Consider the following 18,233-nt stretch of genomic DNA (forward strand, 5'->3'; position numbering starts at 1 on the left):
TATTGTCCCAATTCATAATTGTATGAATGAATAAAAGAAAATGGCAGAGTCTAAGGTGACAACAGAACATGTAACCACAGTGATTACCATGACTGCTTCAGTTCAGGCTGAAGCTGAGCCATCTGGAGAAAAGATCATACAGTGATCTTTAGAGGCACAATCATGATCCATGATCTGAATCACACTTTTTCTCACCTCTTATAAAATGAGTTACAACCAAATGATAATAAGTTTTCCATCAGTTTTCTCTGTTTCTGGAAAGCTTAGGCCAGGGTGTCTACAGGTATCAGGCACTTAAATTTAATGTTTTTAAGACCCTTTTAAGATCATTTTTAACAAAAATTAAGATACTGACTAATAGAGAATTGTAAGTGAATTTAAAGTGGCTTTTTGAGTAAAGGTAAAGATTTTATGTAGGAATATGGTTATTTTGTGCTGTTGTATGCGTCTTCTATATTTTGTCAACAGACAAGTACGAATAGAAAGTAAAAATACATCAACATGTTCAGCTGTAAGCTTAATGCATTCAAAAATGAACAAAAAGAAATTAAAACATGTAAAACTAATAAAATAATATGTGTAGCAATTAAAACCTAACAAATTCAGATTTAGGACTGCTTAATGAGTTTTTTGTAGTACTTACTACTATTATTGTCTAGGGATGTAACAATGCATCGTGAGACAGTTTACCCTACCTCAGAGAAATAAAAAGGGATTCTCTTTAATTTGTTAAAGATGAGAGAAAATATACTTTGTAGTTTTTATATGCAATACATATATATATATATATGTTTTTTTAAATATGCATTCATTGCTTAGTTTGTGTTTTGCAGTTACACCCTACCCCAGAAATGTGTTTTTTGTCTGAGAAATAATTAAAGGAATCTTTTTCAGTCATAATTTGTCCGCAAGCTCATTCTGTTAAAAAAATCATGAGAAAATCGTATTGTTACCCCAGCATCAAAAATCGTATCGAATCGTGAGTTGAGTGTATCGTTACATCCCTATTACTGTCATTATAAAGAGACATAAATAAACTCACTAGCCAAGTAATATTAATGCTACAAACCCATTTCTATAATATTGTGTCTATATATACACATAGAGTACCTATACAGGTACTTGGATCATGTGTTAGCTGAGATGGAGAGTTATGACATTGCTGTTATTTAAAAACTTGACCTTTACGATCCTTCTAAAAGCAGACTGTATGATAAATTAACACTCTCATGCATAGGCCACTCCAGTGGACAGTTATTATCCAGCTATTTTCTTGTATATTCATGGGTTTTGATGTTTTAGTTCCATATCAGCCAACACAGTGAACACTTACGCATCATCCCATACACTGATATTCAGACCATTACTGTAACTTTGCTGTTCTTGATAAACCTGATCTGCACTAACATGTTTACGTGTAAATCAATTGTTATTTGTTAGACAAGAAGTTTTTTTTCGCATATCATCTCCATGAAGTGAGTAATTACTAGCATTAGAATATGTTAAAATGTGAGAAGACATCAGATTAGCAACATTAAAAAAATTTTTATTTCATTGTTTTCATATCACTTTCTGATATTGGGTTTTAAACATACGTTTCTTTACTTCAAAAATTTAATGCATGGATATTTTTGTAACTCCATCGGAAAAAAAAAAACTCGATTGCATTGTTTTTTCATGCCTAAGGAGGAATAAAAACACTGAAGAAAAAAATCTTGACTAAGGTTCTCACAATTCATGCATGAAAGGGTTAAGGTGAATCAACTCTACCTGCACTAAAGATTTTTCAGCCCCAGTTGAAAAGGACTTGGAGTTAACTTAACCTAAACTCTAAGGTACCATATGTAACATCAACATGTTTCTGTCCTAGTGAAGTCTGTGAGTGTGTGATGTGGTTATATTAGTAGAATCAGTTTCTAAACTGTCAGTTGTTAGTGTTGCACACTGTTACCACTGAGTCACTTAGGATGAGGATTGTCATAAATAAATCATGGCCCAAGTCCTCTACATAGAAAACTAATGTAGGAATCTGAGACTGTGATGATGCTTATTGTATAAGACACAGTACTGTCTATTCACACAGTGCAAATAAAGCCATTAATGCATGTAAACGTCCTCATATATTACACTACACTAACAGTGCTTAACACTTATATCTAATTTTTTACACTAAGCAGACATCAACCTCATCTCAATAAGGGAGTCAAGTACCATAGACATTTTTACATTTGACACATCTTCACCAAAGCACTAACATTTAATGAGTCCCCACCACCTCCAGCCACACACAGATGTGAGATAGCTGACACTGTTACACTGTGGACCGTGTAACCGTATATGTGTGTGTGTGGTACTTGCAGAGTTCTTGGGGGTCTTCCCTCAGGCCACATAATAGCTCTTTATCACAAGTGATCTTGCAGTAATAGCAGGCCTCGTAGCAGCTAATGGCAGCATCTCTCTAATGATGTCTCCATTGATCTGAACCCACGCAGCTATTTTAGGAAGGTTGTGGCTTCTGCAGCACCCACCCCTCCTCTTGTCTCTGTCTTTACAAGGTGCCATTAGCTGAGGTTAACTCGGTGAGGTGAGTGCGGCGGAGTCAGAAGTGGATCTGGGTTGATGTTGATGAAAATGCGGGAGCTAATTGAAAGCCGTGTCTCTGGCTCTAGTTTCACAATAAGCCCTGCTGGGCTGGCAAAGCTTTGTGGTTGAGAACTGAGCAACCAGCACTGTGAAGGTTTTTTTTTTTTTTTTACATTTATTCCAAACCAACAGTAGGACAATGGCTGCCTGTTATCCACCTCTCCTAAACAAAACCAACGAGTGAATCATTTCAGACCTCTAACAGCATAACAGCACATAAACAGTCCGACCACAGAACGTCTATTACGGCAATATATCCGGTTTATTTAAAACTGGATATATTTATTTATGATAACACTGTACTCACCACTGTCCCATTCTAAAGCAATTAGTGATCCAAATTAGTTAGGACATGTAAAAGTCCAATAATGCCTTATTATTACTCTGAATATGTGGACGTAATTCAACAAGTGGAGCAAATCAAAGGGGAAAGTGAAGGTGACTCTTTAAGAGTTTGGATGATACTTGGTTTCATGTTGGAATTGACTAATCAGGAGGTGTGTTTCTAACCTGTCTCAGTGTTGGGCAGCCTGATCTGTCTACATCCAAGTCATGTGCAAACCCCAAAGTGACTTTACATCTCTGCCCTTTTCCAGAACCTGAATTGCTGATGGTTGGCCTCCACCACTAAGCACTTCAGAGGATTTGAACTGCTGCTTTCACTGTCATATAGTCCTAACTATCTGAGGTGGTCAAGGAAGAAAAAACCTTCTGAGCCCGGCCTGTTAACACACACTGCAGCATCAGAGTGTTGGTAATGCCTGGCCAATCACATACATCAGCCACACATGCAAAAAGCACAAAGAAAATATCGACAACAGCTGTAGGTTTTCCAGTATTATAAAGGGTAAAAGTTAACTCACTATATTAGCATTAGATTGGTGAGTTTAATCACTCTTCCTCATTCCTCAGCAGCCCTTTCTTGTCCAAATATGATCACTTCTGGCTCCAAAAATATCAAGACTGCAGCTGTGGTTAAATATTTACACTTACAACACTGTCTAATAATTATTTTACACCAACGTTTCATGACTTAACTGTCGAATAATTAAAATACCCTTAATGTGTATGAAGTAATAGTAACAGTTAACATTTATTAGGTAGCTGAAGTTAACTGTTTTGTTTTTTTTAATAACATTTTTAATTTCATCTCTGTCTTCCTCAGTGACACCTTCTTGTCCAAATATGAGCACTTCTGGCTCCAAAAAAAGCAAGACTGCAACCAGTCAATCCCAGACTGATGCTTGAAATCGACGGTTGACAAACCAATGGTGGTTAAGGTTACGGCTAACTCACTTTATTATCCCCTTGCATTTTACCCAGCCTAATACACACACACACACACACACAGACAATACCTAGCATTAGCATAAGCATTAGCACACAGTACACATTAAGAGCAGTGAGCTACTTTCAATGGTCGCTCACTGCCCCAGATCTTCATCAGTACAGTCATCATGGGCACTGACAGGACAATTAACCGATATGTGCCTGTTTTAATGGTGAAAATGGTGCAACTGGAACACATAGAGGAAACCCCCATGTTGCAAGGAGATCTGGCAAAGTCAACATAGAAAAGCTCAAGTCCAACTGGTGCCTTCCCGCTGTGGGGTTAAAGTGCTATCCACTACACTGCTTAGTTTTTTTCAACATAAAATCCTTCCATCAAGGCCTCATAGTCCAGTAACTCAATCATATGACTCATCTTGCAATGTTCGTAAAACTTGCAAGAACAAACTTAGTGAAGACAGCACATGAGAACAAAACTCCATCCAGTCCAATGGACAGACAAAACCAGCTCCCAGTTGACTGGGATTTATATTCTGAATAAATGTATTATTTTTAGACTTTTAGACTTATTTTTCAGTTTGATTTTTGGTTTCCTCTCAAAGTTTGCATAGAATTAGGCCCCAAAACTATTTTGTTAAGGTAGTATGGAATAGGGCTGTGTCATCTGAGATTAACTATAGTGACATTTATGAAAGTAGTGCATTACGATTCATTTAGCCTGTTCACATGTTGTACCTCCTCACTTCTAAATGCTTCTCTGGATATTCAAGATTCTTCCTCATGATTTCAGCTTTTTTTTCTTGCAAATTTACCAGAATGCCAGTTTTCCCTTTTCTCATAAATATATATTTTTAGTCACTAAGATTTTTTGTTTTGGTTTGTTTTGGGTTTTTTTTTACATAATATTATCGTTCTCAATTTGTAATATCTGGTTTGTCAATTTATTTATCAAAAACTGATCGTAATACTCACTGTACTTTCATCAAGTTTCATAATAATGGGTAAATCGGAAGTAAACAAACAAATGCTGATCATATCACCTCCTTGGCAGATGCAATAACTGAATACATTTTTCAAGTAAGTTGTCTGACTTTGCCGACAAAGAGATGAAGAAAGCTACACAGAATAACCCTGATTTCTTAAATGTGGTTTTACATTTTGTAGTACACTCAGTCTCTCCAACATCTAGAACCATCTGATATTACAGACTGACACTATATGTGTTATATATCTGTTTAGTACTTTTCACACATGGAACTCATAACTTTGCTGCTTCATTAAGTTGTCAAAGTGACAACTTTCGGTCAGTTGTTAATGCTCCTCAGCTTCATTCAGATGAGAGAAAACTGACAGAAAATTCACAATCCATGCGTGATACTTGGCACCTGATGCATGTTTCAAGAGATTGAGATCGAACACAGCCAACATTATATAATAAGAGGAAAGAGGTTCTTTATGTATTCAAGGACTTCCTCGGTGATGGGATTTAACATTCATTTTTGCTGTTCTATGTGTAAGACATGATTGTGAGGGTGAATGTTTTATGTTTATCGCTGTGAATCCACTGATGCATATGTGTAACCATTATCATGTCATGTTATTAGAGAGCGAATGCATCCTTTCTTTTACCTGTTGGTAAAAAAAAACATCAAATGTCTTAATTTGCATAAAAGAAAACTCAACCTAAATGGCTCTGTCAACAAATTTAACAAAATATGGGAGCCTCTTTTCGACTATGTGAATATGTTACCTGGCCTGGAACTGTATGCACATTTCAGTTGTCTACATTGTGACTGACCTGTTTATTTTTTCCTCTCTTGACTGTAATGCGTGTTTTGTTTGTACTGCCCCATTTTTACGTCCGCCAAGGAGGTTATGTTTTTGCCAGGGTTTGTTTGTTTGTTTGTCTGTCTGTTTGTTAGTGTGCAACATAACTCAAAAAGTTATGGACAGATTTTGATGAAATTTTCAGGGTTTGTTGGAAATGGGATAAGAAAGAAATGATTAAATTTTGGTGGTGATCGGGGGTGGGGGGGCCCACGGGGGGGTCCATTTCCAACAAACCCTGAAAATTTCATCAAAATCTGTCCATAACTTTTTGAGTTATGTTGCACACTAACGGACAGACAAACAAACAAACAAACAAACAAACAAACAAACAAACAAACCCTGGCAAAAACATAACCTCCTTGGCGTGGGGGGGGCCCACAGGTGGGGCCACTGATCAGCCTTGGCGGAGGTCTGCGCTCTCCAAGTGCTTCTAGTTTTGCTTTTTTTTCTGGTTTTTTTTTGGGGTTTTGTTTGTTTATTATGTCCAGTGTCTATCTTTGTATTATGAACACATTACTTGAAATTATAAGTGTTATATTTGTTAAATGCTGAAAAGTTCTACGAATAAAGTTAAAAAAAAAAGAAAAAGAAAAAGAAAACTTAAGATGGTAAATGTTACTGTATTGCACTACCGCTACTCTTGTTAATAGATTTGGTTTGTATCTTGTATATTCTATTATAGTTTATCTTCTATACCACTTAACCTAATTATTCTTTTTTTTTTTAAATTGCATGGTATTTAATTTCAAGGTGAAAGAGAAATAGTATCTCAATTCTCTATATGTCCAATGAATCTAGTGAATTGACAAACAAAAAAGTCTTTGAATCCTGAATCTAAATTGGAGAACAACTGCTCATTTTATAACTCAAGGCTTTTTTTTTTTTTTTACCTCCACAAAAGTCTAGAATCCACAATTTTGGACAAATTTTCCTGACTTGGGATTCAGGTCAGGTTTGTATGAAGTGAATTTATAGTGACACAGAAATGTTCCAAACTTCAACATAAAAAGACTGTCATAGTGATATTTACAGGAAACAGACCAAAGTGCTCATTGAAACGTATAAATAAAAAGGTTTCATTCATGGTGGAGTCACATTTAGCCTGTAAATCTTTCAGCCTGTAAATCTATATCCAACAGAACTGAAGGACTCCAAATACTGCCTGGACTACATATGTCAAACAGCAAAAACATAAAACAGACAGGTCTAAAGAGATCCAGATCTATTTCATCACCGTTGTCAAAACTCCAAACTGTAGATCCAACATTTCTTTTAACTTGCATCACAATAAAAATCTCTTTAAACTGCGTTTTGTTGCTTCTTAATCCACTTCTTTTCCACTGACTTCTTCACAGCACAGATCACAACGTATTCTAGACTAAATCAATCAGTTCTTCCGTAAAATAAGTCCATCTGTTACTTTTCATAGATTTATTCTTAGATCACATTCCTTTTATGATTTCACATGTTCCATCATTTCCTATTCATATTAAAACTGGGAACCCAAACAAAAAGACACAACAAAAGTCACCCTGTTCAATTAATAATTAAAAACAAATATCATTCACTTTGTAAGCATGCATAAGCGTATGGTCTTTGTAAAACTAATATTTTCTTGGACATGATGAAATCTTCAGGCTTGCTCACTTTGTTGTGTGACCACATTATACTTTATGTAATGTGTAATACCATTACGATTGTAGTTGTAAGTTGAAAGATGGGTAAGATTTCCTTGGAATTAAACTGCACTGACAGCATATAGTACTTATATTTTTATGTACTTTTTATATACAAATACACATCTACCCATGAAGCTTCTTCCACCTCCCTTACCTCCATGTTTCTGTCATAAACAATATAAAAGTAGTTACCATAGCAACACAGGGGCGGGACTGTGATGTAGTGGTTAGCACTTCCACCCCACAGCTAGAAGTTCAATTCATACATGTTTCCTCCAGGTCCTTTGGTTTTACCCGCCATTAAAAACAGGGACATGTTGATTAATTCTCCTGTCTGTGCCCTTGGCCTTGGTGTTGATGAAGATGGAGTTGGTCCCCAAGCACCTTTAATGGCTGATCCTAATGTGTGCTATGTGCTAATGCTAATTACCTCCGCCAAGGAACAGCGGAGGTAATGTTTTCATTGGGGTTTGTCTGTTTATCAGTCTGTTTGTCTGTTAGCAAGATAACTCATAATGTTATGGATGGATTTGGATGAAATTTTCAGGAAATGTTGATACTGGCACAAGGAACAACTGATTAGATTTTGGTGGTGATCGGGGGGGGGGGGGGGGGGGGACTGATCTGCCTTGGCAGAGGTCTGTGCTCTGCGAGTGCTTTTTTAGTTGCTAATGCTATTGGTAGGTACTGTGTGTTTTAGGATGGGTAAAATGCATAGACCAAATTTCTCTAAGGGGATAAAAAAGTGAGTCAGCCTTTACCAAAACCACCATTGGTTTGTGAACTGCCTTTTTCAACCAGCAATCTGAGATTTACTTGTTGCTGTCTTGCTTTTTTGTAGCCAGAAGTGATTGTTTGTGGACAAGGTGTCACTGAGGAAAAGTGAGCGATGAAACTCACAATGTTATGTTAAAAAAAAAACACCACGTAACTTCAGCTACTAAATAAAAGTGAACTGTTACTGTTATTTCATAAAAGTTAAGGGGATTTTAATTAAAAAACAGTTAAGTCATGAAACACTGGTGTAAAATAATTATTTTCCAGTGTTGTTAGTGTAAATATTTAAACACAACTATAGTGGACCTGTCAGAAATAAAGGAATTTTAATCAATAAATCACAAGACATAAATGTAAATGTTTCCTTGGTAATTCACCATCATGTTAGATGCTTTTTTGTGTGTTATATTTGCTGATACGCACCTCAGGATGCTAAATGTGCACTGTAAACTAAGTATGATTGCACACACACTAAAACAAGTATAAAACAAAGTCAACCAGCATCAATGGAGTGAGTGCAGTTTGGAGTTAAACCTTAAAGTGTCGCCAGTAAAGAAAGAGTCTATGAGAACCTGAGAATGTGAGCTTTACGGCTCTGTCCAGAGTCCACTGGAAGTGTGAGCCGATGGACACAGGTGCTAGCTGCTGGGACTGTAAAATATTATTATTCAAACATTACAGAGTTCCACTTCATTCCAGACTCTCAGAGCAGTTCTTTCCCAAACGTTTAAGGACTTCCACTTCACAAATGTTATAACCATTGCTTCAGTGCCCCAAAGAAGCTGAAATGTGTGCAGTTCCTGAGTAAGAAGGGCAGGTTATAGGAAATTAAAGCTATTAAACTCATAAAGGGATGATAAATTGTTGACTTTCACTTCCAATAAAAAGAAAACAAGTCTACATGTACTTGAATCTTAAACTTGTTTTACAAAAAAAAAAAAAACATCCTCCTTAGGTGTGAAAGGATTTATTCATATAGGAAAGAACCATTTGAACTGTGTAAAGTCATGAGTGAGGACTTTTGTGCAGCTTTGGCTTTAACTTTTATTCTGATCTGTTTCTATTATTGACTTGTTTCCTCCAGGGTTCAATCTAGGTATCAGTGATGGACAACCCCACAAGAGCTGTGACTTCAAGTCCTGACTGTAATCTACTTCTCAATCTCTGTTCCTTTAGCCAGAGTGCCTCCTGGTGGCCACAGCAGAAACTGCATGTTCATTTATACACATACAAGAGCGACACCTTCAGCTTCACAGACAAACTACAAAACCTTGCCTGGACATCTACAACACATTTATTACAGACTGGATGCTTTCATTCATCATTCACTTATTTTTAAGAGTGTATAAGGACCATTTGTTTTATTCTTATCTCGAGGTATTGACTAGTTTTAGTTTCATTTCTCTTCAGTATTATTTGAGTTTCACAGGTGTTATGAGAAACGAAACAGATAAACAGTTATATTGGTCCTTATATTCACGTGAAGGGTCTGGTTCAGGCTGTTTCTCACCTGGATGCCAGAGGTGGTGAAGTAGGGGATCTCAAACTTCACACTGATGGGAGGCTTTCCTTCTTTGTCCTCTGCTTCCACACTTGGCAGACCAAAGTGGGCTCTCATTAGGTATTCTTTACCACCCTGAAATATACAAAGATATGAATTAAAAAAAAAGGTATATTTACAGGGATTACAGCAATATCAACATTCAGCAAAGAGACTGATCATCTAAATGTAGGAATACATCATTTAATACTTTATATTTACCACATATAATCTAGATACTATGAAGTAGTATTAAATATGAAGTAGTATTGTGATTCATCATTTAATTTGTAAATTAAAAACTTATTTGTAGATTTGAGGTACAGGGAAGGACTTGATGGACCAGACTATCTCGCTGTTCTCAGGGATCCACTTGACACTCCCCACAGTGGTCTTAAATTTAGGTGAATCTGCGTCAGTGGGCACTGGGATGTGGATCTCAACATTGTTAGCTGTAGACCTCCTCTTGAACTGACTCTTGGCCTGTTGGGATGAAGAGTGAGGCACAGGGGTCATAGTAAATTACGTCTGTTACGTAATGTGAGAGTTACAGTATGTTGTGCAGGTTACTGTGATCCTGTCAGAGGATGTAGATCTGGTGCCGTACCTTGATCATGTACTCGATTCTGCTGTGTGAGTGTTTCTCTATGACTGACTCGATCCAGATCAGAGGTTTAACCTGAGGATATAAAACATGAAGGTACAAAAATATTACACAATGCAGTGATGCTGCTATTTAGCTTTTAGTAGAGTGCCCTTCAAAAACAGTATTTTAAATATGAAAGTACATTTTTCCTGATCTGGATGTTAAAACCTTTCCAAACACTCAAATTATATCTGAGGGTGGAAAGAACATTGGCCAGAGACTTACAAATGAGTTACAAAGAACAGTAAAAGTCAGGTCACCAAATGGAACATGTTCTGAACCTTTAACTACTGATGAACATCATTAAATACTCAACTAAAATGTTTTGACGGTTTTGTTTGTGTACTATCTTAACCATTAATACAAGTCTATATGCACGTATTAGGATGTATTCCATAAACACAAGTTCTGGAAGTCAGACTTGTTATTCTTATTCACAGAGGCTGATTCTTAATGACTACCTTGACTGGACGTTACTTGTAGCTCCGACTACAGGCTGGAATGTCAACTTTGAACACAACAGATTCTAGTCAGATTATGTTAAAGGAGTGATATTTTGCTTTTTTAAATGGAATTATCCATTTTAAAACATTTCCCTGTGGTCTACATACACTGTGAATGCTACGCTTGGGTCTGAATTCTTCATTAATTCAACTCCACAAGGTCTATCTTCAACCCTATTTCTGAGTAATGACAACAGAAAGGTCGTTTTTTGCGCTGGCCTTTTAAATGCACATGACCCCACCCCCTCCAGGTTGTTGACTGTGCTGCTCTGTCCCATTCAGCCATTTGTGTTTGTTAATAGCAACCAACAACTGAACATTTTAGGTAAGTGGCTCAAAGTTTGGACTTATTATCAGCATGGACTACAACCGCTGCTGCTGACAAACAATTACGGCGTATTCGGAGGAATGTTTGTCAGATGTCTTGACATTATATGTGCAAATGTCGTGTCATAACTAGTTATAGATTTTACAAATTAAGAAGGAATTAAAACAGGTTGCAGAAATCCACTTGATTTTTGCCAAAATGAATATAAAGACAGCTTTGCAGCACCTGGAGGGTTCAAATTCAAACTTTTGGAACTATTAGGGTCCAAATACACAAATAAATGTACCAAAGACTAATAAAAGTGGGTTTAGCAAAATATGACCCCTTTAATTAACAAGACACTAAATTACTGAATTAGTGAGATGAAGATGATGATACATGTGACAGACACACACAACATTTTTCTGCTGACTTACATGTGTGTTGAGCCTGTAGGACATGAGCTCAAACTCCCCGTCTGGAGGTATGAAGGAGATGGTGCGGTCATTTTCAAAGCGCGAGAGACGGACACACTGATGGAACTTGACATCTTCAAGTTCCACTGATTTACTCTTCCCTCCTGGAGATGTGAGGGAATACAAGGAGACAAATGAGATATGACAAATAAAATGTCATCTGTGGTTTGTTCTTCATAATTAAACCTGTGAAGTGTCGGTGGCTGGTACTCACGTCCAGTGTTCTCAAACAGAACTTTGTCATTAAGGCCCAGCCTCAGCTCTGGCATCCCCGACAAGAACACTCTCATTTTGATGGAACCCACAATCTCACTGCGTAGCACGTTACCGTTGGCACTGACCTGAGGTGTGAAGACAGAGCAGTTAGAAGTGCAGGACAATTCAACAGTCCAACTGAGACTCAACATGTTCTGGATATTTCTAAAGCTCACAAACTCAAGCGTTTTAACTAAATAATTAATTTTAGTGGTAAATATTCAGTTAGTCTAATACACCTCTGCTGGTGTGAGTATATGATAATCAAAACAAAAACCACAAACAGCACAGATACATTAGAAGTCCCACAGCATCTTCATCACTTAGTCGGTCAAATAGAACTCAGTGATTATGATCCTCCTGCTGACTGTACAAAAGAAGTGGACAAAGTCACCCTTCCATTCTGAAGCCTCAAGATTCACATGTCACTGTCTTGATTTTTAGAGACATGACCACATATTATTTGTTTAGAACAAAGAGTGGAACTTGAGAAGTGTTAGAAGTGAAACTCTCCTACTAATCTGCTAACCAGGAATTGTTATGTTGAACGCCACTACGTCATTTCAGCTACTTGGTAAAATGCAAGTTAGCAGATGGACCATACAAGAAAATAAATTAGTCCTAGCATGGGCTAATATTACGAAGTTATGCTAATACGTTCGTTATTGCAATTAACCCATAAAGACCCAAACATTCACCGGCACCAAAACCATCTAAGATCTAAATGTTTAATACCTGTTGATCCATTAATCCTATCAACACATGTAAATAACTGGTGTAAAATGTAGTTTGTCATTTTTTCATGGTCATCAGATATGACCCATTTGGACGTTCAGAGGTAGTGAACATAGAAACACCGCCATCTTCTACAACACTGATTCACCAGTAAAACCCATGGAGTTTGATAAATGACAGTGGATGGCAACACTTATTTTTATGTTCAGTTAATGATATCTTTTACTGAAAAAGTCACTTTTTCTTCATTTTTTTCTGTTTTATACAATAACCTTTGATTTTACTCTGAGCTTTTGGGAACATCTATATGATCAATGAATTAAATACAGGAAAGCAGATGATTTTCACTGAAAAAAATACAAAATGCAGAGGATAATACTATAAAAAATAGTGATAAATCACTTAGGAAAGGTTAAATAGAGAAAAATTCATTTGGTGTCTGACACAAATATCACACTGGGTCTTTATGGGTTAAGTACCAGTAATCACACTGGAATATGATGTTTTGTTAGTTGAATGTTTTGGACACAACTATACCTCTGTTATCAGAATGCTTATGTTTTCTGTCTCCCCAGCTCTGCTCACTCTACAACTTCACATCTACAGACATCGCCAGAGTTTCTCAGAACTCTTTAAGGCCTCATTATTAATGATGCTGAAATCTAAAATCAACACTGACCACCGTATGCTGTTGTCCATATATATATAACTGGGCTGCAGAGATATAGAAAACTTCAGTGAAAAAAACCTTCCAGCCTATTGCATTGTTTTTAAAAATTACAAATATATCACTTTGCTTATAATATCACAACATATTAATGCACCATGATCCTAATACTTCACCGGGCTCTTCCCAATATAGAGCTCTACTCACCAGCAGGTTGACAGACTCAATCACATCTAAGAACACTTCATTCTTCCTGTATTTGATGCCCTCTGACCTCCAGGACACAGCATTAGTGACGGTGGCAGGAGGGCGTGGGGCCCCCGTGTCCAGCTTATGGCCCTCCTGAGTGATGTATCTGCCACAGTGGAGAGAACTTTACGTAAACAGACACAAGTACAAAGAACACAGAAGAATACTATTACTCTTCAGAGGCACAGCTTCTTACTCTTGTAGAATCTTGCTGTCTGTGGTCTGAGGGTAACCGAAGTCCATCAGTTCATCCAGCAGCTCGTAGATGATGACGAAGTTGTCCCTGATGCTCTCCTCCTCCAGTTCTTTGAAGTATTCTGAGAAAACCTGAGGATGCCACAGACACAGTGTGAGCCACAGACTGGGTTATACATGTTCATGATGTGACAGATTGGTTGCCTCATGAACCTACAGATCCACTTAGTCTTAGACTGACAATTAATATTAATATTAATTTAATATAAAATCAAAACCTCCAACACAGAGGTTTAGTTTTTACTGTCATTTCTATTTTATTAGCAGTCAGTCTTACATAATTTTGGACAAATTATCATAATTTTCTGTGTGAATTCCTGATGACAGTGATAAAATGTGAAAATTTTGGGTCAAAGGTCAGGGTGAGAAAAAACAAAAAAACAAAGATTCCTATTTGTTAACGTATTTTTAAAAACTTAAATCTGATTCAAAGGTGATTAGATTTCATACTAATTTACCAAATATATGCATAATATTAAGATCTAGAGCAAAACAAAGTCTGACCTTGAAAGACAAGGGGAAAGGATAAGGTCACATTAACCCATAAAGACCCAAACATCCACCGTCTACCAAAACCATCTACTGATCTAAGAGGTTTAATAACTTCTGATCCACTATTCCTATCTATACATGTAAATAATTCAGGTAAAATACAGTTATTCATCTTTTCATGGTCATCAGATATGATCCATTTGGACATTCAGAGGCTCCGTAGTTACCGTGGAAACACTGTCATCTTCTACAACATTGATTCACCAGTAAAACCCATGGAATTAGATAAATGATAGCGGATGGAGACACTGGGTTTATGTTCAGTTAATGATAGATTTACTGAAAAAGTTAATTTTTCTTTAGTTTTCTGTTTTTGATAATAATAACGCTCAACTTTACTCTGAACTTTTACGAACATCTACATGATTAGTAAATTAAATGTAGGAAAATACCAGATTTTCACTAAAACAACACAAAATACAGAAGATAACATTACAATAAATGGTGATAAATCACTTAAAGAAGGTTAAATATAGAGAAAAATTCATTTGGGAACTGACATAAAAGTAACATTGGTCCTTATGAGTTAAACACTTTTCACAAACAAACACATCAGGTTAATTCAAACAAGGATAGATGTGACATGTTATTAAGATGCTTAACTGAGAATGTAGGCCCATGGTTCTTAAGTGGTCTCACTTCAGGACCTGCATTTTCCCAAGGTCATTAAAACACAACTCGCTTGTACAGAACTCAAATCAAGAAAATTAGAGCATATTACATAATAATAATAATAGTAACACATATTTATTGAAACTGATTGAAATGGTTACATTAAATTACATTCCATTATTTGCACCACATCTTGTCCAACATCATATAACCAGATAATCTCCTTGTGACCCCCCATAGCAAATCCAAAACCCACTTTTGGCCCTCATCCCACAGTTGAGAAGGATAGAGCAGGATACAGACAACAGCGTACCTGGATGATTTTATAGAGAAAAGAAAAAACCAGGGACACACAGGCGTTCTTTTTCGATGTTGCAACAACTGATAAAACCCAGGTTAAGGTGAATAAAAACAATGTGAATTTAGTAGAAAACTAAAGCCTCTGGTTTGAGTGCAACAGCAAAATAACTAGAAGGAGCACCAAAAAATTAAAATAAATAAATAAAACCATTCTCTGTACTGGAGACTGTTTGTGTTGGATTGCACTTTTCCAGTTTTCAGTGTAAGGTGTGTACATGTGGTTGCAGAATACTTCAGGACATCTGAAGGATACGGTACAGGTTGTTGTGTTTGATCCACATGAAGCGAACTCCTCCGTGGGCCAGGATGGGAGACAGGTTTCCCTCCTCCTCTTTATCCATCAGGATGGGCATGAAATGTTCAATCTCTGACATGTCCACATCTCCGCGGTAGTTCCTGCAGATCAGCACCTGAAAGATACGAAGCACAGCGGACCTGCTTTTACTGCTGCACTGACTGACTGCAATTGAAGAAGTAGTGAAAACCTAAGAAAAACTGAGCACTTAAAAAATGAACTAAACAATAACAGGCAAACAGGGAAACACCAACTGGATGGTATAAGTTATTATTTATAGTCTATACAAACTGCATCCTGTTGTGATGGACTGTGAAGCCTCTACGACACAAATATTGTCACAGCCTGATCATGACTCACAACATATTTCAAAATAAGTGAGTAAAGTAAGTAAAGATGAAATTGTTACATGCGGTAAAATTTAGATGTCAATATGAGAAATGAAAATAGTGAGGAAGGAGAAATTTTCCGGGTTCCTTTAATTATATCTAACATAAAAATTCCCCTCCATGTTTTAAGATGCCTTAGGTATGTAGATTTGTAGAACATTTTCTCAGATTCTAATGTTTTTTTCTAACTAGCACAGACAGGAATACGATATTAATGATATTAAAATGAATAAAATCTGCTTCTATAGACATTTTATGGAATGTGATGACTTAAGTGTCAATGCTCTTTTGATGGGAATGAATATGACACAAAAGATTTCCATATTTGATTGTCCATTTGGTCAATTTTTCATATATAATCCCCATATAAAGAGGAAAGCAAAAACAGACAGATTTATAATAATAAACAACTGAAAAAATAAAATAATAATAATAACTGAAAAAGGGAAAAGGGAAAAAAGACAAAGGACACAATATACTCATCAAAATAATATAAATAAAAAAGTCACTCCCACCCACCCGTCAGAAATAATTTCAATAATTATTATTTAATGTAGTACAGTGTTATTACTAAAAGCTAGGAAATAAAAACCATCATATGTAGGAGAGGAAAGAAAAAAATAAAATAAAATTAAACAATCGTTGCTTCCTCTTAACACATACTATATTTTTTTCCTGGCTTAAAATGTACATCTGTAATAATACGACTTTAAAGAGAGGAAAGAAAGTGGACAGATCTGGTACAGAGTCACTTGTGCTCATGTGTCCAATAAACAAAAGATTGTGGTCTGACAGTAAAATGATAAGCCCAGTGTTTAGACGAGTGTTTGAGCTGTTCATGCTATCTGAAAAGGCATTTTGTGTTGGTGTGTGACCTTTTTTTTTTTTTTTTTTTTATGTTCACCCTTGGTATCATTTTCATGTCACACATACATTATCATTTCTTGTCACTGAATAAATTTAACTCCAATTCCTAAGAAGTTTTTAATAAACCAAAGTAGATTCTCTAAGGTAGTTTTGCAGCTTTTCATCTTTTTCCAGTGTAAAGTAGTTGTTAGGTTCAACACTGTTTCCCCAACACTGGATACTGAATTAATATTAGTCACTCTCAAAAAAATAAAACACTTCTGTAGTGTGAATTATTGTTGTTACCATCAGCTCAGAGATACAATCTGCCACGGTGCAGAACAAACAGGTTCAGAAAGTTGCTTATTCCTACTCTTATCAGGCTTGTAAATGACACAGTGACATTTGGAATTGCTGTGGTTGGATGACTGATGTTGGTTGCTGTTGTTTGTATATTTATTTATTTAATGCTGGTCATAAATCAAATTGCCCCTTTGGGATAGTAAAGATATCACCGCAGACCACAAACACCCAACAACCCCTGCAGTTTTGGAGATGCTCTGATCCAGTTATTTGATCATCACAATAGTTAAAGTCACCAAAATCCTTAACTTTGATCCTTCTGCCTGTTTCCAACACATTATCTTTGAGGATTAAATGTTCACATGCTACCTAATATATCCCACCCACTCAGAAGTGGGCATTGTAATGAAAGAATCATCATTAGCTCTACTTCACCTGTCACTGGTCATGATGTTATGGCTGATCACGGTATAATAATTTACTTGAAAATTAAACTGAGTAAAACTCTATGGGTGGCCATTAGAATAGCAGTGATGGATGTGCAGGGTGGTGTACCATCACTAGTCCAGCTGCTAACATCTGGACAGATGTCAGTCTGTAAACAGTTGACCTGTCTATTATTCTACCGTTGTTTTTTATCATTATTTATTTGACAGTGGGTAACACAGCCCACATACCGCTGTGTAAACTCTAATTATTCTTTCCAATGTCCGTCTGTCTGTGACTGAGCCTTACCTTCCCCTTCAGGTCCAGCACGTACACCGCGCTGGCCGACATGTTTAACCCGGTACGGTCTGGTTCAGTGGCGCCGACACGGTCTTCACAGCGGAGACTTATAACGGTCCAGGCAGCATCCACCTGGGACAGCCAGAAGCTGCACCTGTGACGTTTACATTAAAAACAGGAAGACCGGCCTCTACACTTCCGGCACCGAGGGTCCAACTTCCGGTAATCACAATAAAAGCATGAGACATAATAATCAAAACAAAATTAAATTAAATTAAATTAAATTAAAATGAGTCTA

At 36.7% G+C, this 18,233-nt stretch overlaps 1 protein-coding gene across 1 annotated transcript in view; it reads right to left on the reverse strand.

Moving 5' to 3' along the window:
• The window catches only part of LOC115418245 (AP-1 complex subunit mu-1), a 33,793-nt gene extending 15,675 nt beyond the window's left edge, over positions 1–18,118 (reverse strand). Inside the window, exons 1-10 of the mRNA XM_030132646.1 lie at positions 17,945–18,118; positions 15,630–15,786; positions 15,330–15,397; positions 13,794–13,924; positions 13,556–13,703; positions 11,906–12,032; positions 11,653–11,795; positions 10,367–10,438; positions 10,084–10,242; positions 9,730–9,855 (exon numbers count right to left, since the gene is read on the reverse strand). Of these exons, the coding sequence (XP_029988506.1) occupies positions 9,730–9,855; positions 10,084–10,242; positions 10,367–10,438; positions 11,653–11,795; positions 11,906–12,032; positions 13,556–13,703; positions 13,794–13,924; positions 15,330–15,397; positions 15,630–15,786; positions 17,945–17,986 (1,173 nt within the window). The 5' untranslated portion in view covers positions 17,987–18,118. The remainder of the gene's footprint in view (positions 1–9,729; positions 9,856–10,083; positions 10,243–10,366; positions 10,439–11,652; positions 11,796–11,905; positions 12,033–13,555; positions 13,704–13,793; positions 13,925–15,329; positions 15,398–15,629; positions 15,787–17,944) is intronic.
• Positions 18,119–18,233: the final 115 nt, after the last annotated feature.

Source organism: Sphaeramia orbicularis, chromosome 4, assembly GCF_902148855.1.
Source record: "Sphaeramia orbicularis chromosome 4, fSphaOr1.1, whole genome shotgun sequence".
NCBI classification, from domain to species: Eukaryota; Metazoa; Chordata; class Actinopteri; order Kurtiformes; family Apogonidae; genus Sphaeramia; species Sphaeramia orbicularis.